The sequence below is a fragment of the Pelodiscus sinensis genome, chromosome 11, assembly GCF_052426305.1.
Source record: "Pelodiscus sinensis isolate ZL-2025 chromosome 11, ASM5242630v1, whole genome shotgun sequence".
NCBI classification, from domain to species: Eukaryota; Metazoa; Chordata; order Testudines; family Trionychidae; genus Pelodiscus; species Pelodiscus sinensis.
The window spans coordinates 42,396,363-42,419,377 of record NC_143062.1 but is presented as its reverse complement, the minus strand read 5'-3'; the positions used below and the strand labels follow the sequence as shown (position 1 = coordinate 42,419,377).

Sequence of the window (23,015 nt, the reverse complement as noted above, 5' to 3'; positions counted from 1 at the left end):
TGTGGCTTTCCCCATTCTGTGAAGATGACCTCCATCTTAATCATACTGAGAGACAGCCAGTTCACCCTCTCAGCTCCAATTCAATTTCCATAGCTGCGATGGCTGAGTGGTTAAGGTGTTGGATTAGAAATCCAACAAGGTTTCCCAGTGCAGATTCAAATCCTGATCACAGTGATGCTCATGTTTTCTGCACTGCTTAGGCCTCAGTTGGAGTATGGTGTGTCCAGTTCTGGGCACCACATTTCAAGAAAGATGTGGATGGAGAAACTGGAGAAGGTGCAGAGAAGAGCAACAAAAATGATTAAAGGTCTAGAAAACATGAGCTATGAAGAAAGACTGAAAGAACTGGGTTTGTTTAGTTTAGAGAAAAAAAAAAACAGAGGGGACATGATAGCAGTTTTCAAGTACTTAAAAGGGGAGGGAGAAAAATTGTTTTCCTGGGCCTCTGATGACAGGACAAGAAGCAATGGGCTTAAATTGCAGCAAGGGAAGTTTAGGTTGGACATTAGGAAAAACTTCCTAACAGCCAGGATGGTTAAAGACTGGAATAAATTGACTAGGGAGGTTGTGGAATTTCCATCACTGGAGATATTTAAGAGCAGACTAGGTAAAAATCTATCAGGGATTATCTAGACGGTGATGGATCTTACCAGGAGGGCAGGACACTGGACTTGAGAACCTCTTCAGGTCCCTTCCCGTTCTAGTTTTCTGTGATTCTACACAACTAACTGTTCTACTCAGGATCAGACAGAATAAAAGACATAGGCTCCCACCCTTGAGTCCAGCCAAGCAGGGCTTGATATATGTCCTGGATGGATAGAGGAATAAAGGGAATGGAACTGCTCATCCCATTTCTTACTTTAGGCCCTTGCCCTATGTGCAAGGCAACCTCCCAAGCTCGAGGAATCTTCATTTGCCGAATTTGTGCAGGTTCCCCTCTCTTTTGAAGCCACTGCAGCGTAGAAACACGTCGTAGCATGGTGCTAAGATCTCGCTCACATGTTTAGGGTTTTGTGCTAATGCCCATTTCAGCAGTGTCTCAGTTGCTGAAGCCACTGAAATCCATTTTCTCGTTCCCAAAGATTTCAGAATGCCACATGGAACAGAAAGTGTTCCAAGATGCAACTGTCTAGGCACTGTGGGCAGAAAAGCAACAGCCAAAACCACCCATAGCACAGTGTGTTGCTAAGAAAGGAACTTTTATGCTTCCAATGAGCTTATGTGCCACTTGTAGCCTTCTATGGAGAGGTGAAGATTGATGTTCAGCACTGCCATTCGTACATATCCTGACACATCAGGCCATATCCTGACATCCCTTCATATATGAGCAAAATCTGCACTGATGTCAATATGAGTTTTGACTGAGCGCTAAGTGCAGGATGAGGTCTATATATTTTTTCCCCTAGCTTCATTTTTCAATCTGGTATGAGATGAGAATAAAAACATGAAGTCCATGCTCTCTCTGCTATTATTCTGCATATTTTCCCTGTCACTTAGTTTTAAATATACACCTTGACCCCGAAGAGGGGTACTCTTTTCTTATTGCTCATTTACCAGCCTGAATATAGTGATGGTAGATAAATACGATTTCAAAGAGGAAATGAGTGAAATATGTCTAAACAAGAAGAGTTTTGTGTCATCTGAAATCTAGGCAGGCACCACAGTGCCTGATGAGACTGCTACAAAATCCTTAAGTGCATCAGTAGGCATTCTTCTGTGTGTAGTCTCCTGCTCTACTTATGGATAAAGATGTAATTCAATCACTGAAGCTAATGGATGGCATAAACCTTCAATATCACAAATAGTGAAAGGCAAAGCTAAGTCCATGGCCCTTTTATTTTAATCCCAACATTGTTTGTGTTTTGTATTTTGATAATATGATAAAGGAATGTGACAGAAAAACAATTAAGCATTGTAATAAACTAAAGATATACTGTATATTATGTATTTAACTGAGTTTTTTCTGAAGGTCTCTAACCTATTTCACCTCAAAATATTCAGTGATATATTAATAACTTCCTAATTATTGTGGGGAATTGCACTAACAAAACATATGTATGACCTTGTTTGCAGAGAGTAATTGCCTTCAGACCAACCTTTTTAACGGAGTTGGGGAACCTAAGACCCCAGGGCTGGATGCAGTCCCCAGCTTGCCTGGATCTGGCTCCTGAGGCTTAGGGTGCAGGCACTGTTGAGGGGTGCGGGTTTTTTTGTTTTTCTCACTTGTGTGCAAACCCCTGACTGATTTTTTTTATTGGTCAGCGGCCCATGACATGAAAAAAGTTCCCCACTCTTGCTCTATAATATATTGTATAGACAGAATATTTTCCAGCTCTACTTTACAATAATGTAGAAATTCCTATTTCAAAATGGATTCATGCATCTCACTATGTTCCAAGCCTAATTTAGGGAGGAACCTATTGTTTCCTACTGGAAGGAGACCCATTTGGTGGTGAGGTCTTTAGTGGTTTTAAAAAGCGGATACAGGCAGTCCCTGGGTTACGTACAAGATAGGGACTGTAAGTTTGTTCTTAAGTTGAATTTGTATGCAAGTCGGAACTGGCGTCCAGATTCAGCCGCTGTTGAAACTGACCAGCAGCGGCTGAATCAGACACGCCTGGGGCAGAACAGCTGGGGTGCTGCTGGGTTGGTCTCGCAGCGCCGCTCCTTGGCGCTACTGGACCAACCCGGCAGCACCCCAGCTGCTCTGCCCCAGGTGTTCCCAAGTCAGCTGCAGCTGACACTGACCAGCGGCTGACTTCAGGAAGCCCGAGGCAGAGCTGCTCTGCCCCGGGCTTCCTGGAATTAGCCGCTGATCAATTTCAACAGCGGCTGAATCTGGACGCCTGGGACAGAGCAGCTGGGGCGCTGTCGGGTAGGTCCAGTAGCGCCGCACCTCGGCGTTGTGGGACCAACCCGGCAGCCCCTCAGCTGCTCTACCCCAGGCGTCGGCGAGAAAAGCCTGGTCTGCTGGGGGGGGGCACACTAGCTGCGCCCCCCGCCCCAGCAGACCAGGGAGACGCGGAGCGGCTTTTCTCGCCGCGGAGGACGCGGGCGGTGGGACCACGGTGCATCTCGGCGGTCCTGCCGCCCACGTCCTCCGCGGCGAGAATAGCCTGGTCTGCTAGGGGGGTGGGGGGGCACACTAGCTGCACCACCCCCCCCCCAGTAGACCAGGGAGACGTGGGCGGCGGGACCGCCGAGACGCGCCGCGGTCCCGCCGCCCGCATCCTCCACGGCTTTGCTCCGCGTCTCCCTGGTCTGCTGGGAGGGGGCCCCCCCAGCTGACCAGGGAGACGTGGAATGGCTTTTCTCGCCGCAGAGGACGCGGGCGGCGGGACCGCCGCGGAGCGTCTCGGCGGTCTGCTGGGGGCGGGGCTCGTTCGTAAGTAGGGATCCAACGTAAGTCAGAGCCACGTAACCCAGGGACTGCCTGTATATTTTTTGAAAATACAAGAGTATAAATATGAACAGAAAATTATAAACCCTTCTAAGTTCAGTTGTTTTAGTTCATTTAATGAAACACTATTAAGTTAGTTTAGAACCCTATCTAGTACTTCATGGAAACTATATCCTTGATGGCACATGTTACGACCAATACATTGGTATCATACCAATATAAGAATGTACAGTCATAGGCAGGTCAGAGTCCTTCCTATGCAAGGAACAAAATTATTCCTACTGTACATAACAGTGCCTCAAAAGTAATTTTCTCAACAGTGTGTTCTTCTATATATTATACCTATTCATAACAGCTTGATTTGCTTAATGTTAGAAAGATCCAATATGTGTTTATGCTGTTTTCTTATCAACATGCTTTCAATCACTGGGATAGCTCCCAGGCTTGAAAAAAAATCACTCATCTACTTCCCAGGGAGCAAAAGGGTGAAGGAAGAACAAAACTATCCACTTTTGAGGAACCTAACTTTCACCAAAAACTGAAAATTAAGTTTCTAGGCTAGCAAAAGGAACCTTCTGACACGCCCACTAAAGTATACAGTACTGTCTTCCTTAGTCTGCCGACCCAATTCCTCTGCTGCTGTTTTCAATTAGCAGCAAAAAGAGTTTCAATGTTGCTGCTCAGAACCTCTGTAGACAAAAGGGAAAGGAATCAAGTCAATCTCACTCTGCTGTTTGTAGAAAACCAGAGACTTCTGGGGAGTGGGAGGAGGAAAACAGCAAGAGACATCCCACCTGTGGAAGTTAGCAGGCTGGTAGAGGGATGAAGACTACAGTAAGGGGTTCAAAGATCAGGATCTCCTTACAGCAGCAAGGTGAGAGTTGGTATGAAAGACAGAGCAGGCAACCTGGCTGAAATCCCAAACACACCTGTCCATCATGTCATTTGAGGTAAGGACAGCATTTCTCATCTGAGCATGCTGTAGAACAGGGGTGGCCAACCCATTCCAGGCAAAGAGCCAAGATATGAGTGGATCCAGTGCGGAAAAAAAAAACAACACAACCCCATGACTGCCCCTTTAAGAAAACGTTTAGAGGCTTTTTGGCCACATCAGGCTCCCGCTGGCCGATGCCATCTTTAATACTCCATCTTTAATAGCCAGGCCAGATGGCTCCCCTGCCCCGGTGAGGAAAGGGAGCCAGGAGGAGAGGGCCATTTTCAGGGGTGTGGGGACATGTTTACAAGCCATGGGGGAGGGGTGGCTTTGTGAGCTGTACCCTGGGGGGGGAAGGAGGGAAGCCACATGTGGAACCTTACAAGGGGAACACAAGCATATATCTTGGTTTGACACATGGGTGTGTGCCCTCAGGCTTTAGACTAAACTTTATGCCTGAACTCTTACAGTAGCTTTGCAAGCAAGAACAAGAACTATCCATTACTTAGGAACATATATTTCACTGTAATCAATAGTTTAAAAATGTTAGAAGTACCTGATGCAGAAATGTCGGGGGGAGGGAGGGGAGAAAAATCTCAATAAAATAGTGTTCACATTTAGTAGAACCAGTACTTAAGAATCATCTTCAACAGACAACTCCTGACTTAAGCCACCACTTTAAAACCATCATCCAGGCAAGTACACATTATTCCAACTTTTAAAAACCACCCTTATGGCCAGTACTCTGAATTTACAAGCACTTTAAAAGACATAGTACAGTTCTTATCAACCTGGAGAACTCAAGTCTGCTCTGATCTGTCATAGTGGGTGAGTGCAGAACATCTGCAACCACGTAACACAGTGAAAGATAAGGAACAACTACATAGTAACAAGTGGATGATTTATGATGAAATGGGAGGTTACTGACCAATTAATTCTATCTAGAGGGCACATCAACAGTAACACGAATACCATGCTGGAAAACTTAAAACAATTATAACCACATCACAGATCAGGTCGTATTTACTAAACTAATCATGCCCGCATTGGTGTAACATTGTAACTTGCTAATTGTATCAAAGACCTAAACAAAAGGGCCAAATTCTGACTATCATCAATTTTCTGTAAACCCATCAATGGGAGGAGAGAAAGCAAAGGCAAAAAGTGTGGGCTAGGCTCTCCCCTTTGAGTCACCAATGACACAATAACCAGATACTGATGTACACGTAGATAGATGTAAATTCTACCAGCACCTACCTCTCCCTTTTAGGAGTGTGGACCGATAACTGTCCATTAGTTGAGGCATGTGGGTTTATTATTAAGGAGGTCTTAGAAGGTGCTGAAGAGGAGACACATGTGGTGGACAGGTCCAAACTGCTGTGATTGTTGCTGGCTGTTTCCTCTGCTGTGTGAGAGCTTGTTACTTCTTTCCAGAGCTGCTGCAATTCTGTTGGAATCATGCCTAAAACAAACAAATTGGATAATTAAATCAATTAACAGCTAATTCGGCCGTCTTAAAACAGTAATTAAATCAAAGAGTCAGTAAACAAAGCCTAGTGTTAGTTTTCTGTGGGGTTTTTCTGTTAACTAAAGGCTAATACAAGTAACACTTCATTTTTCCTGCTAAATTGATCAGCACCCAACATGTAATTCCTACAGAAGCAAGATTTCTGGGGGGAAAATGTGCTGTTAATTAGTATTTCTATGATTTTTGTATCAGACGGTCCAATCCCAGAGTCCCTTCAGAGGCACAGCTCCAAATGAATTTTGTCTATGAGATGATTGCAAGAAAGTGGGGCCAAGCTATACTCTGGAACCTCTGAAGAAGTTTTGCTACATTTTTAACAAGAACAGAATGCATTCTAGTCTATTTTTAGAACCAAGGAAGATTTTTAAATAAAATTATTCAACTGTGTTACAATGATAAGATGAACTACAAATATGACTAATTTTGCGGTTTAGTTTTAAATGATGACAAATAGCGTTGTTATTAAATACAGTTTTTATTAATCACTTTTAGACATAAATTATGAATTCATATTGTCTTCCTGGAATGCTTTTCAAATTTTAACAGTCAAATTGATTATACTATGATTATTTCATTAACACACCTATCTTTCTCATTAATTTTGGTTTCTAGTACTGCTCACTTAATTGATGGATGTGTCTATTGAAAAACTGTATAACTTTCTATACAAGTAACACTATTATTACTGTCATTTCTTAGATCAATGCTAATGAGCCATTCAAAAGTGAAATGAAAACATAAAATAAGCTTCAAGAAATGTTGCTTCATAGCAGTGTCAAAATGGACACCAACCTTATTTACAATGTTCAGCCAGCATTCCAAATGAGAACTTTACACAACAATAGTGGGATAAAAATTCATATACAGCAGGGATAACTTGGCCCAGTATAACCCAGACGCTATACTTTGATCATGTCATAAACATAATCTTTATTCAGAATGCATGATCTAACACCTCACATTCTCACATCACAGAACATTTCAATGCTGTTTCAGAAGGGCATGGGAGAACAGAATAACCAGAGGTGATGGCATCTTTCTAAAGACATCTTAAAATATATGAAATACTGAAAGCCTTCCAAAAAAGTCTGCTTTAGAATTGGACTTCCTGGGTAAGTTGGTTCGGTGTTCATTCTTTCAGTCTGTTGTAATTCTGCAGCTATCCTAAGAAAATCTGCCATTTTCCGAATACACAGCAGCAGCTCAAACAGGCATGTCTCCTACCAAACCTACGGTACTGGGGGGAGGGGGGGAGGCAGTATGCATTATATTCATTTGAAACACATAATAAAAAATGCCAAGGTCTAAATTTAATTTATTTTTGTCATTTAGAATACAATGGATAGATAATCATCTCAACGTGATCAGCCAAACATCTTTACTTTGCTAAACTGTTAAAGATTTTAATTATGCTAGCTTTGGAGAGCACTGGTCTAATGAGGCGATAGACTCCAGAGAATCTAAGTGGTTAAGAACTGTGAAATGAGTCTGATAGGATTTTTTTATATTCACCGTGGATCGTTTGCATATCAAAGAGGAGTAAATTATTGCACGACAGACCAATAACCTTCCCCGCCTTTCTGAGAGTAGCATTAACAAAAACAGTTGGTCTCTGCTAACGGTTCACTACGAAAAAATGCGAAAGTATCTGCAATTAATATATATTGTGAAAGAAGCTTCAATTTATATGTTAGGTGATCAGACAGTCTTAGGACGTATCTACTGCTCCAAAGCCAAGTCATTTTTCTTTCGTAAATATCAAATGTCATTTATGTTTTGATGGTTTTTGTCCCAAATGAGCATTTAGTTATTAGACAGAGTCAATTATTACTTGTCCCTTGAAAATAAACCTCTGAGACAAATTAAACAAAGAGAAAGGTCAGTACACAAGCCTATGTCCTGTTTTGCTGCATCTGGGCGATTATTTTCAAACACCTTGCAAAGTGACAGTGTGGGATGTATTTTTAGCTAACATGCTTGACAGGACTGTCTGCACACTAACAATTACCTGTGAACAGGGCTGACCCTTACACCACTGTTTACTCGATTGAAACAATAGTGAATAGGCTTGTCTGTGGATGATAACATATTGATATAAGACTATATGAGTTGACGATGCCTATTTTTATTTTGGGGGAAAAACAAACAGAGAAAGAATAATAGTCCATTTATATTATTTTTTGTCACTATCTGATTCTGAGGGCAAGTAATAGATTTTTAATTGGGAAAATCTATAGAATTCACCCAGTCATTTTTGGATGTATGAATGCTTCATCTGAAGATAAAGCTTTTAAATATTATAGCTATAGCCTCCCCCTCCCAAATCAGTAGGTTTGTTCTACACTTAATACACAAGCATAACTCATTAACATTAATGAAAATTACACCATACATTGAAAGGTAACTATTACATTAAGTTTTTGGAAGTGGAAGGCAGCAAATGCTGCATAGTAGCAACTAATGTAGGAAACATGAGCAAGGCTTTCAGGACAGACAGGAACAGATAATAGATTTGGAATTATGACACCATATATGTACACAAGTGATACTAGTTACTTTCAAATGACCCAATCACTTGGTCAGAAAGCAAAATTTAAATCTTTAACAATAATTCCAAAGATGATTCCTAACTAAGATGTGAAATTAACAGATTAAAGATATGCTTAGTTGCTCATCAAACTAACTTATTAAATACGGTGCCACTAACCATATCTTCCAAAATTATGGAACAAATGCTAAAAATCAAATCCAATAAATCAATGAATACAATAAATGATGTAATTTACCTTTATATTCATTTCACTTTAATATTAAGGAACAAGTTTTAAATCAAACTTCTAAAATTGCACCTGGTCACAATTATTTACATCTGCAACTCTGCAAGTGCATATAACAAAATTTAGACCTATATCTGCCTGACCTGTGAGAGAAATCAGACTATTTAAAGTCTCCATCCTATTATTTGCACTCAGTAATACAGTAATTTGATGTGATATTTTGAACAATTAGCTCGAATAGTTCAGAATACTGCTGAAATTGGCTTTATTTTAAAATTGTGACTGTGTTCAAATGTAAACTCCAGATCATAGATGTGTCCAAGTATAAAACTGCAAAGATTACAAAAATACAACATTAGAGGATGTGCTATTTTGTATAAGACAATAGGTAAGTGTTGAAACAAAAATATAGTTTTAAACAATGAACAAATTCTGAAAACCAAAACAAAAGTTATATATAAACTATGGCTCACTCCTTGGAAACATTTATTAAGATTACAAATACTATATGCCATCTAGAATATGAGTAGGTAGCAAATGTTTGAATTTGCCATGAGTATGTGTCTACATTTACTCAAGCTTTTTATGTATTTGAATGTATTTGTTCCAATCAGGCAAAATATTCTGAAAAGAAATGGGTACACTAGAGATACTTTTTAAGGCATTTATTACCAAGTATTTTAAACCATAACTCTGGCTCATCATTGCATTTTTTTCAGGACAACCAGTCCCTTTCATTATGAAAGAAAATGCAGGCGCGGGTTTAAAAAATGTATGTTGTGGGGACAGTTGACAGATTACTGTTCATGGAACTCAATTTCACAACCCCAGGTATCACTGGCTCAAAGACAAACTGAGTTGCTCAACCTCTTTTTGTCCTTGTACCTCCATACCCAGGTGACCATGTTCAAGCAAGCAGAAAGTTGATTTAAACCTCATAATGACATCAGTTTTAAGCCATCATCTCTCTGATAAAAAAAAAAAAATGTGTTGTATTCCAACCTGCCTGAATTCTCAAGTTATTTAAACTGAATCCCAGTTTCACATGGGATGATGTCAACACTATAGTTCATTTCCCTTCTAGAATCAGACCTCTGAAACACCTTTGTTTATATTTATGTGAACTCTCGCATGCGAGGCAGGCACCCTTTAGATTTTAAACATGTTCCTTCCTAATGTTGTAGGGACTAATAGTTATACTACACTCCTAACCATATCAATCAATGCCATGACTGCTGAATTACCTACTGGTGTCTCTGATGTGTTACTGCACAGATTACACTTCATGCATCACCACATTCATTTCTTTCACATTACACATGAGCGTGTCTTGTCACTGCCCAATTGCCCTCTTTTGGACAGCTTAACTGATGTACTATATAATGAACCTTACTGAGCAAACTTAATAGTATAGGAGCTGTGGGAAAAATTAGAAAGGTTGAAGCTTGAGTCCGGTGGGTGTGTAGGAACAGCTTGCGATGTTTCTAACAATAAATCTGAAGGTGTAATTAATGCAGGTTATAACATTTTGCAAGTACAAATGGCATAGCCTATGTGTCTCTTTTTGGGGATCAGTTTTCTACTATTTCCTCCAAACCCTGTTGATAGAGGATGAGTAAATACCAAAGGCCCAATCCTGCAGCCCTCACAGACACAGCATCCAATCAAACCAATGGGAGATTCACGTGTGGGGCAATTCTAGTCTCAGACCTCCATAATTTATCTCTCTCTTCAAAATCAAGTTGGAAAAGGGATGGAAGTAAATGCATTGCCCAATATGGCCAATGAGGATTTCACACAGGTATCTCCCTATGGCTACATCCCTTCAGCTTAAAACTTGGGCTGTATTACCCTCCCTCTTGCAGAAATATATATATTTGTGGGGGAGTGAGGAATCAGGAGAATAAATGCATTATAGGGTTTGAGACTTGAGGCCTGGGGGCTTGCCAGCCTTGCCAGGCCCCTGTGCAAAGAGGGGTAGGAAGGGCTGACTCCGTGTTCCCAGAAGGTGTGGGGTTAGGGCTGCCAGATGGTTGAAACAAAAATACCGAACACACCCAACCTCCCCCCCAAAAAAACACCGGGAAAAAATTCTGTTGAAGAGGGGGGAGACCCCTAGGTCTTTTGGCCGGCAGTCATTTTGTGCTGGCAGCCTTGCGAACCAGGTAAGCATGGGGGCTGGTGTCGGGGGGCTGGGGGCCAGAGCGGAACTCGGGGGGGGGGGGGAGGAGGCCGGGTGCTGAGTGTTTGTAGGGTTGCCAGGTGCCTGACATTTTTGCCCCCTGGCTGGGGAAAAATTCAGAAAATACCGGACATCTCAGGTGTCTAGTATTCTCTGAATTTTTTCACTGGGCAGGAGCCGAAAATTCCGGACTGTGGGGCTTCTCCTCACAGCCCTCTGTGCTGCCTGAAGCGTGCTGCACAGAGCTCTGGTGGCGATTTAAAGGGTTCAAAGCTCCAGCTGCTGCTATTACCACAGTCGCAGCGGTGGTGGTCGGGAGCCCTGAGTCCTTTTGAATTGCTGTGCCACAGGGCAACTGCTAGGGTTGCCAGGTGTCCAGTATTGTACCAGATAGTCCAGTATTTGCGGCTTCTGCCTGGTAAAAACTCCCAGAATATACTTTCTGGGGTTTTTTGTCGGGCGGAAGGCCGCTTGGGACATTCTTCCCCTGCCGCTTATGGCGGGGGCGTGGGGAGGTAAAGGCACCATGACACTTTTTTTTGCTCAACAACTTTGGTCCTTTTTTTTTTCCTTTTCTTTGTCAACCAATTTTTTTCCTGCCCTGTTCAGTACTTTTTGTGAAACTATCTGGCAACCCTCGCAACTGTCCCTTTTACCCCTCCTGTCGGCAGGCCTGCTTGAGGTTGTTAACAGCTTTGAAGAAACCAATCATTCAGCCTGTGCTTCCCTGAGATGCTGAGCTGACAGTTTATATTTAGCACACATTTTTAGGGGGAAAGGGCGGGAGAAGAGAAGATGCTCCAGAAATACCAGCCTTATATTTTAAAGACCTGCTTCTCCTCAAGCCATGCCAACTTGGTACAATCTGCTTTCTTAGTAAGAACAGTCTGGGCTCAGGCTGAGCCCAGCGTCCTGAGGCTTGCCACACAGATAAAGCCAGTGAAAATGAAGTAGAGAAGGAGGAATAAAATACAGGTTTTTAACCATTCTCAAGGTATAGCAAATAAAAAGGAGCTATTGACACTTTTAAAGCAATCTTTAATAACCTACGTTGTTCAGAAGAGCACTGATTTACTGCAATGTGTCTAACTGTGGAAAGATGCCCAGAATCTGATTCTCAATTTCTGCCAGCAGAATGTTACTGATCTCAATGGAGTTAATCCTAATTTGCTTTAGTTTGAGAGGAGAATGGAGCTATGCCAGTTTACACCAGCTACAGATCTGGTCTGCTGCATTTCTAGGAGGAGTAAAACAGGTATGGAAAAACCTACACATTCCCACCGTTGCCCATATCTAGAGATAAAAAGGAATCAACTCCCACGAAGCAGCAATATTTGGGTCGAAGTGTCCCATGTCTGATTTGCTGTGAGGGAGGACCTGAAGTGCCAAAACAACATCAGAAAGGCTGCCCTCCAACTATTCCTAACCATGAGCAAAATGCCAGCAAGCCAATTCTGAACATATCTAGATTGATAGGTTCAAGTCCAGCTTTCTGGACACTCATGCAAACTCAACCCAGACTCCATGCTGATTGGCCATCTCTAGCTAGTGCAATCTAACACTTCAGTGTGGTGATTCCCCAGAACAGCCACAAACCTTCTAATGAGCAACCTGTTTGGCAGTTCATTTCTTATTCCTTACTCTACCAGCCAGTGGGACCTTTTATTCCTTTTCACTTGTCTGGTATTTTCTCTAAAGCCCCAAGAAGTTGTTGCTGCTGGTGGCTTCCAGCCTGAACACATACCTTGAGCGAGAGGCTGCAAAGGCAGTGTAGCCTGTCCAGGCTGGATGGTGAGCAGACCTTGGCGCTGCAAAGAGAGGAGATGCTGCTGCTGCAGTTGCTGCATCTGTAAGAGCTGTTGCTGAAAGGCCAACTGCTGTGAAGCCACTTGCTGTTGCTGTGGCTGTAAGGAGAGGAAAAAGGCATATTTGTCATTTCAGAGCTAAGTGTTTATACAAGGCATTTAAATGGTTCCCAGTTTCAAAACACTTGGGCTGCTGATAGTCATCGCCCAGCAACGATATTAAAAGGAGGCTGTGACCATTTCTCATTAAAGATCCTAAGTCATTATTTCAGTAGCCATGTTAACCACCTGTTTGAGGACAATTCCACGCTGGACATTCCATCCTTCCTTTCGAAACCCCCCCTACACTCCATATTAAATATGTATTCTCCATTTCTTACTCCACATTGTTATGCTAATAGTGCGCTACAGGAGTTTTACACCAGAAACAGTTGCATTTTGGTGGTGAATAAAGCAATCCATGTGTAGTCTAAAGTGCCTGATGATCCTTCGGGATGAACAGAGAATCACATTACAAGGTCAAATCATACTTAAGAGGAATGAAAAATAATCCTGTGCCATGCTCCATTTACTCATGCAAGGATTGTCTCAACTATTAAGGCAACTGATTGGGTTAATTTATTGCATTTTCTATACTTGCTCTCTCTTACTCATTAATCAAGTTACAGTACTTCTCCTGTATATTGAATTGCTCCACGCTATATTTAAGACTTTTACTTTCTGCACTTTGAAATTTTTAATTATTCTCACTATAAAGAAGACTGAGTTGCTGTACTCCACTGGGATTTGAACCTTGAACCTTTGAGGTGTAAAAGAACATGTTGCTTTTCTCACTACTGCGCCCGGAGAAGCTTTTAACTACTCTGTTTATCACTTCTGACATAAATAAATGAGAAAAAATCAGACCTTTGAAGAAGAAAAACTTCATCTAATATTGTTAATTAGCCATGACAAACGATGAAATAACATTGTAAATCTTTCATAGAAACAGCCACTAGATTTTAATTACATACATTCATAATTTAGCAAACAACATCTTACTTGAATGTGAGTGTTTAATATGTACTGTACTCGAGGCTTCAGAGTCCTTAATATTGCTTCAGTTAAGGAACCCTCTAGGTTTTGCTTCTATGCTCATCTTGTATTTTATTTGCTTTGTTCTTAAAAAACCATGAAAGGCTTTGCATTTTGATAAATATCTTTTTATTTATTGTACAATGACAGGAGGAAAACTTTTGTTGTGTAAAATATCAATACATCATGCCAGTGTTTAGCAGTTCCTTGTGCTAGCCAAAAACAATTTATGTAGATTTCCTTAGTAATTATCTGAGTGATAGAAAGATAATACAGTGCAGCAGTACAATAAATAGAAGGAAATTATCTAATATCCCTAATCTGGTAGGAATCGTATCAAGGTGGAGGTCTTATCCACATTATAAGCTAACAATTACGGAAAGAAAATTAACTCTTACAAAACTGCAGGCACAAATACTCTTAGAAGTGTCCAATTTCGACCTGCTCCCAATCCCCATTTTAATGCCTTATAATCACTTTAAATATCCTGCCTGGGTCAGACCCTCATCTGCTATTCAACAGTGAAATCCACTGTAGTCATTGGACTAATCTTGGTTTGCACCACCTGAGGATCCATTTGAAAAGGTCCCTGAAAAAACTGAGGGAACCCACATCATTCGCATATGGAACACTCCATTCGGATCATGAGAAAGGTATCAGAGCACTGATGGGAAAACAAACTCAGTCATGTTCAACTTGACACAAGCTTGATTTTATAAAAAGACTACTGAAAGAAGTTAATCGTAATGGAAGCTATTTTTACTATAATCCCAAATGGTTTATTTTATAGCAAAACCCCAACCAATCTTATATTAACAAGCAATTTCAGACCTAACCCCGTACCACTGAGAAAGTTAATTGAGTTCCATTCCAAAAAACAAAATCGACAGAACCGACAACAAAAATTTAAATAAATTAAAAGGAAGAGGCAGCATTTTCATTTGTAAAACAGCATGCTCAAAATGATCCAATTGTTTTTCCTATTTCGCAAGTTATCAGATTAATGTGAACCAAAGTGATAGTGATGTTCAAGTCTGAATAATTTTTGGCTCCTCATATATTCTCATAATAAAAAAATATTAATGCTCTCATATAAAAAAAACTGAGTTAAAATATGCCCTGCTTTGGACATGTGGGTTTCTTGCCATCTTAATGTAATTTAAGATTTTATAACACCTTATTTATATAAATTGACTGATGCCCCTTTAGTTGTCTTCTCAGCTATCCCTAGGAAAAGCTCATGAAAGCTCTCTACCTTTGAAAAGCCAGGATCTAAAAGTATACAAGGCCCATTGTCCAAGAAAGAATTTAAAAGCAACACGCGTTGCCAAACTGTGCTCCCCACCCAGTTACCAAACACAGGATATAAGTCAGTTTGTTTACTTCTCACAATTGAATGCATACAAAAAAGGTCTCAGTGCAGTCCTGTTGTCAGGTCAGTAGTCAGTGTTAAAATGCTGAAATATCCTGATAAAACTTGCATTTTTGATCCCCTCCCTAAAGCTTCTGTCAAAGGTCTGTTTTCCTTTCTTAGGTTACTCCCTACCGCCTAACATAAACTGTCAAAACTGCTGGAGGACAAACGGCCTTTTTAAAACAATCCTTTTAGCCCAAGTTGAACGCATAAAATGGGATTCTTTTGCTACCTTTATTTAAAAATTAATTCTTCCCACTGTTTCTCAAAGTCATTTCTGTCAGGTACCAGGAAATCAGTTTTGTAGGCACAATGAACTAGATCTTTAAAAAAAACAAAAAAAATTGAAGATTGCAGTGAGTTACAGAAAGAGCTCTTGCAAATTATTTGCAGAACTTAAATTTCCCTTAATATAATTTAAAAGAAAAGGCAGCAGAAATCCTGCATATTTTCCTGGTTATTATAGGTCAAATCTCTGACGAACACTGTTTTGGCTTTTTAAAAATATTTTTAGTAAATTGATGGTACAATATTATGAGCCACTACTGGGGTATGTAGTAAATTAACACACATTTCATCCGTCAATGTCCAAGTTAAAACCTTGTTAAAATCATCACCACCAATCCACATCACAAAATTGCTAGCATGTGACTCTATTGTCATTTTTAGTACAAAAAAGGACCATCAACTACATGCTAATTTAGCAAGAACACCCTCTTTCGCTCAGGAAAATGGCTTTGAAAAACCTGTAGGATGAAATGCATTGTTGAAATAGGCCTCTAACAGAAAAAAAATGTCTTGGACCTTTTTTCTCCCATGTCTATTATATTATAATATTCTTCTTAAAACAGGAAGGAGTCTTTTCTTATTGTAACTCCGGATAGTGCAATATCAGAAGTGTGACCACAGTAAATCAGTGCATTAGATATTAAAATGCCATCACATTGTCTAACTTCCCTTCTTGCCTTTTAACACAAAGTATTTTTTTCTTTCAACTCCAAGCCATCATCTTTGTGTCGGAGATGCTCTCCTGTCTGACAACAGCAATTTAGAAGAGTTAACTTTTATCGTTCATTCTGCTGTGTAACTTTCCCCTTCAAATTTCTTTATCTGCCCTCTGAGCTCATCTGAACTTTCATGTTCTCCCAGCATGCAGGCTTGCATTCAAAACTATGTCTAATAGACCAAATAAGAGGTTAATAAGAAGTGGCAACAGAAAGAAAAATACAATCCCTGGTAACTGATAAGAATGACAGTGGCAGCCCTTTATTGTTTGTCTTCAAATATAGAGTTAAAGATCTTTAAAAAACTAAATTTTGACGCCTTTGAAAAGAAAGAAGCACAAAATAACAACAGGGGGTTATTGCCTGCCAGCCACAGGGGAGAAGCTCCATAATTCTTATTCTCCCTTTTGAAGGCTGTTAGAAATCTGATTCAAAAAAGCAACAGCAGAAGGAGAAAGCCTCTTGAGGCTATAGCCATTTCCTGTGATCATGCATAATGCGCTTCAAAAGTGGGTTTTTACCAATTCTGTTGATCAATTGCACCTCCTTCATATTCCCTCTTTTTTCTGCTGTGTTTACATCTGATGTGACTCAATGACAAGCACTGTCTGAGACTGTGAAACAGACCTGTCATGTTGATTTATGGGCGCATCAAACCACGACTTGTCCAAACTGAAGCTCGCAGTTCATTAATTAGAGAGTTGTGACTTTGAAGTCAGCTTTCAGACTGTGGTTTTTAACATTTGGCTTAATTTATATGCTCTTGAATGTGGATCTCTAAGGAAAAAACTGAAATTCCCTTCTTGTCTTTGAACTTCTTTTGACCGCACAATAATCATTTCTTTGTCCGGAGTGATGCCTGCATCCCAGAGTCATTAACGCACATTGAACTGCCACTGATGAGTAAGCCCTACTGAATTAGAAAAACAGCCAGCAAAACAAAGCTGAGAGCATTCTGCACAGTGATATCTCACAATTACATGCCTTCTCTCCCTGTGCCATTTCCATTTTAATTACTGTTAGCCCTTTAGATTTACATTTTAGACACTTTTTAATCTGTTCCCTTTTTATTATAGTGGTGCCCGTTTGCACACTGTAGTTAAGGTGGTGTCAGTGTTTCCACTATAAACCCCTATTTCCCAGTGGTTTAAAGCTCAAAAATTCACTCTTGGTTGAAATGGGGCACGGGTGGCACAATTTACCAAATATGAAAAGAAAAAAAAAAAGGTTGGGCTGTTTTTGTTATTTGTACTTAGCACAGCATGCCTGCCACACCGACAGGAACGCATCACTGCGATGAAAGGCATTACACAGCACCGTGTGCCAAGAAGCAGCTTACTAAGAGCTGTCCAATCAGGCACTGATGCCACAGACTAACTAATGTTCAGGTCCTTGAACATGGATTTACATAGTTTCTCATGCCACTTCACCGAAGCATTTCGGTTTCTTAAATTTTAAACAACAATAAGAACAACACCACTATAAAAGGAATTCAGTACACCAGGATATGCAAAATTATGACTGTGATAGACGTTTAGAAAAGCAACTGTATTCAAAGTTCAGGCAGACACTTTTGGCCCTAAACTGCCCATTCTGTCTATGTATTGCAGTGACATCAAATCAATATCTTCTCCTAGTCTACATAGCACGTGTACTGTAATACCTAGACATAATGTGAGGAGTTGAGGATGGTCCTTCAATCTTATCTTTGCTTCTCAGATTCTGTTGATCTGTGTCACAACAAATGTTTCTTAAATGCAGTTCTTGTTCTAAGTTTCGACTATGACAAATATGTAATCTGAGCCTCTGCCTTGAAAAAGTGAACCTACACTCTAAACCTCTTGAAGTATTTCCCTGCTTTGGGAGTACAGCATCTTGACTACTGCATCCTTATTTTCATCCAGTGTAAAATAACTTACTTCCAGGATATGCTCTCTTAAGACACTAGTCAAGATACTTGCTCCAATACTGACACCGAACAGCACGGCATGATGTTGTGGTATAAAATATGTGGCAGCAAGCAAATGGAAAGCACAGGAAAATAAAAGAAAACAGGACAATAACTCTAACGCTGAAAGCTGAGACCTGATAGAGTCAGCTCAGTTGTGTAATCATTTATAAGATGAATGACAGTTTAATAGCCACTAGGCAGTCCTCTGGGATCTGCGGTTTGAAAGTAAAATGCGTATTGTCTGTACCTCTTTAGGCTGTTTTCCAGCATGTTGTTGCTGCAAAAGTTGAAGTTGCAACTGTTCCTGTTGTTTCTTATAAAACTCTTGAAGCTGCTGCTACAAAGAAGAGGAAACACGGTAAGTAACGAAGTGGAGGGACAATTCAGGGCCCCTTTTGGTGTAACACACAAACTGTGATTTGAAAAATAGCATCCTTTTATCTATAATGGTCTGACCTTTAGTTTGAAACTCGACAATAAATTCAGTGCACACTGACTATTCTTGGCATTATCGTTTGAAAAGTAATCTCCAAAATGAACTGATGAAAAACATACCATTTTCTACACAAACTAATTAAAATAAGGCAAGGAATGACCTTTGATTATAACAACAAAGCCAAAATGCCCTTGCTGAGAGAGCCTGGTAAATCTCTGTTGTGAAACATATACATGCATTCTAAATTATATGCTTTGACTGTATTACGTTTTGTTCAGTCCATACATAAACATCACCGAGAATACCCCTCCCCCTTCTTACTTCCCAGATGGATAGTAGATGTATGCAGTTTAGACATCCACTCAGTGAATGAGTGAGTGAGAGTGACAGTGAGGAAAGCGTACACAAGGTTAGCATGTAGTGGCCTTAAAAGTCTTCAGGGAATTAATGAATTAACGTTGTGCATCACATTAAGATAAATAAACTTTAAAACCATACTTCATTGGTTGCAAACTTTTCCGCTGACACAGGCTCCATGTTGAAATGGGGCACTCAGGAGCACCAATACACAATATATTTGTTTACTGAAATTCAAAGGTTAAGGCCTACATTTCAGTGGATGAAATTTTAACAGTCTCTATTGTTCCATATGGGATTAATACATTTTAAAACTGAACATCTCTCTCTACTGTATTCGGTTTATGCCAGTTAGTCAGAAGGAAGTGATGTGCCAAGGAGAATTCAGGGGAAAGCTATCATGGCATCTGTAGGACTCTGTTTCTTAAGCATGCACCTTTTCATACATATCTGGTAAAGGCATCTCGTTTTAGTCCTTGTGCTTATGTTCTCAATAGCAATTGCTAGTTTTAAACACAAAAAAGCAATCCGCTCACACGAGATACAGAGTCGCTACTATAAGATTCGTGGTCCAGTACGCAGGCAGCGTCCACCACAGGAATATTTAAAGACTTTAGCTCCCCTAGAAGAGCCATCTTACCAGCGGTAAAAGAAACATTTACCTGTTGAAGCATGAGTGCCTGCTGCTGCTGGAGCAGGACCTGGAGTTGCTGGGGAGTTAGCACTTGTTGCTGGAGAATCTGCTGCATTTGTTGGGGAGTGATAACTTGAGGTGTCATCATAGCCACTGACACAGGAACCTGGAGCATTAAAGACAATGTGCGTACAAAGTCAGGACACGTTGCAAAGAGTTCCACTGCAGTTTATTCTCCTTTTTAATATTAAGCAATTGTTTGTTATCCCAATAATTATTTGTCCATTGCTAGGTGTACCAAACTAATTAGGAGACCATGCTATTTTCTGCTAAATTGCTTACTTCTCACACTTTGTTGTGTCATAAGGACAGCCATACCGGGTCAGAACAAAGGTCCATCTAGCCCAGTATCCGGTCTTCCAACAGTGGCCAGATGCCCCAGAGGGAGTGAACAGAATGGGTAATCATCATGTGATCCCTCTCCTGTCATCCATTTCCAGAGGCTAGGGACACCATTCCTACCAATCCTGGCTAACTGCCATTGCTGGACCTAACCTCCATGAATTTACCTAGTTCTTTTTTGAACCCTGTTAAATTTCTAGTCTTCACAATGTCCCCTGGCAAGGAGTTCCACAGGTCGACTGTGTGCTGCGTGAAGAAAAACTTCCTAAACTTCCTTTATATCTGCTACCTATTAATTTCATTTGGAGTCCCCTACTTTGGTGTCGAAATAATGAAATATGCAAGAGCCTTTAGAGATCACTGAAATAAACATAAACGCACCAATTTTATTTTCTCCCAGCCACATCCTCTTTCTCCAGAACACTATTGCAATGGAAACAGTTTAAACATAGGCATACAGTATAAGCTGTCAAGAAAGATTTATTTTTACAATAAACAGTCAACTCAAAAAAACAGACACCAAAAAACCCCAATCAGGTGTCCCAGAATGATGGGATGTAGACCCCCATAAAAGAATGGTTTTAAGAAAATGAATGAAATCTCAGGGATATGACAAACAGCACCTATGTTCCTATGCAATTTTAACAGAAAGACCCTACTACGATGTCTTTACCATTCCATATTCACCCAGCATACAGATGTCTTCAATTCTTTCATATTACGTGAGATACCATTAAAAGCCGCTTTCCATGACATTTCAGTGACAAACAGCTACAGTGATGAACTTGATAGCATTTCATATTTGCAACTGTTAACACGTTTCTGCACGGGCATCTCTGCAAGGAACCTGTACACTGTATCTGAAAGGATGATGTCTTGTTCAGATAAAACACTGACATTAAAATGACAGGCTGTCTTGGCCAAGGTTACACAAATTGTATTCAAGCGGATACCTAATGACAATGCTATGAATTCTGCAAGCTTTCTAGAATGTAATTTAGCTATTCAAAATAATCACTGCACTTGTATTTAATTTGCAGACTACATGAGAACCATTTTGTCAGTCCCAGTAATGCAAGAAGACTATTTCACTAGAAATGATGATAAAAAAGGAAAAAATTGAAAAAAAAACACAATAGAGCAAAAAAGACAAAACCCATATGATTTCTAACAGTAATATTTAAGCACCTTACTTTTCTTTAGTTTCAAATCAAATATGTGACAGCACAGAACTAAAAGCAGTAAAGGATATACTTTGTTAAAAAGGATCTCTTGTCATCTCATGTATTACAATAAAAGGTAATAACATGTTTTGCACTTTCTCTGCACACCAGTTTTTTAAAAATCAGCAGACAATAGCTGATCAGAAGATAAAAGAATTAAAAAAAATCTTTCAGAGTAGTAGTAAGCAAGAGAGAAATGCAGTATTAATTTTATGTAACATAATGTCTTAATATGCAGTTTATCTTGACTTTTTCACATGATTTGTCCTGTCATTTGCATAGCAAGCTCTCATTCCTAATTTCACAGTCATTATGCACTGATGTCCTGATTTCTCAGCATCACTAATTTTGATGAACTAAAAATGGTTCCTGAAGGTCAGATTCACGTACAGTGCACACCTTTCAATGCTGTTGTGTACATGTTGTCTGCAAGTGGCAGGAACTGCTTTTAAGACATTTGTTTGAAAAACTCCAAGAAATGGTTACGAGTTTTTGACACCTTATTAACATAGCATTGAGAGTTCTCACCCATGAGTTCTTAGCATCACACAGTGCTGATGAACATGCACTATAGTATACATCTGGACAATCCATGAAAATATACAAAAAACAGTCACATCTGCTCACTATGAAAACAAAGATTTAATTATTCAACAGATCCTGGGTCCAATGAAGTCAATGGTGAACCCTCCTATGACTTGGTTGGACCAGTTTTTAGCTATTTGTATAATCCAACAGTGAACACACTGGACAGTCGCTGCACTACAGAGGTGCTGCAATACCAAACTGGGACAAACCCAGAGAAGCCTCGATCATCAGAGTCAGTAAGCTCATTAATGCTGACCATCCTACTCCATGTGATTTTCAAAATAACTTTTCTGAAGTACAAATGTCTTACTAGTCCTCATACTAGTTGTTGAGCTTTATTCCTCTTTGTTATTCCATCCCAAAAGGAGTTTACTTGTCCTTGAAGTTTACACTACTTTTATTGAAGTCTAATTGAGCAAACAGAAAAGGAAGCATGTTTAAGTATGTTTTCTGTGCTATTCTTGGAAGATATACAATACAAATACTCTTCAATCAGATTTCTAACAAAAAACAGGGATCCAGACAGGAACAGGGCGGGGTGTTGTAAACCCTACACATCAACGATTAGTACTAAGGGCCACATTCTTGTGCTTTGGTTATGGATGGACCACTCCCACCAACTTCCACGGGAATTGTGCACATGGCCGCTACATTTCAAAAGCATTTGTGTACCATCCAATGAAAAATTTCTAAACAGAAACTATTAATGCTTTTACAGAAAACACATCTATGGAATCCTTTGGACAGCAGCAGTATGCTAAGGAGCTCAGCCTTTATCATCTGAATCTGCACTGTCACACCAGCTAGCTCTGGACTCTACCTTTAATTTATAAACGTAATAAAAGTTAAATTTACCCGAAGTTTCTACTCCAGCATATCATGAAAATAACTTATGGAAACCTTTAACAAACATATTCAAATGGACCAGAAACTATTGTGTCAAAGAAAAAAAAAAGAGCACTGTTTAAGGACTTTAAATAGTTAAGAATTATAGCCTATATATCCACTCCCTTAACTCTCAACTTTTTCATGTAGCTAGTCCCTAGTAATACTAGGAATCAAAGGGCATGCAGCACCAGCAATAGGCTATTATAGCCCACACTTTATTACCCATTACTACTGAGGTCATTAGCGGTAAGAGTGATTGTACCGGTCTTAACCTATTGATCATTGTAACTACTATCATTTAATCCCGTGTTGAATGTCTGGAAAGCTGCTAAAGGCACACAAGAGAGAGTGCTTTAGAGTTGAGAAATATAGCCAAAGCTTGGAAATTACACTTTGATTCATAAAATCTAGCCAGTGG

The 23,015-nt window shown here is 40.0% G+C and overlaps 1 protein-coding gene across 48 annotated transcripts in view; it reads right to left on the bottom strand.

Moving 5' to 3' along the window:
• FOXP1 (forkhead box P1) overlaps positions 1 to 23,015 on the bottom strand; it is a 561,728-nt gene that overhangs the window by 78,249 nt on the left and 460,464 nt on the right. For 47 of the 48 annotated variants that reach the window (XM_089781253.1, XM_075938629.2, XM_075938606.2 and 44 more), the window contains 4 exons: positions 19,525 to 19,662; positions 18,317 to 18,406; positions 12,566 to 12,725; positions 5,592 to 5,796 (listed from right to left, as the gene is read on the bottom strand). In XM_089781253.1, coding sequence (XP_089637379.1) covers positions 5,592 to 5,796; positions 12,566 to 12,725; positions 18,317 to 18,406; positions 19,525 to 19,662 — 593 coding nt within the window. The remainder of the gene's footprint in view (positions 1 to 5,591; positions 5,797 to 12,565; positions 12,726 to 18,316; positions 18,407 to 19,524; positions 19,663 to 23,015) is intronic. The other variant, XM_075938627.2, reaches the window with a different exon arrangement.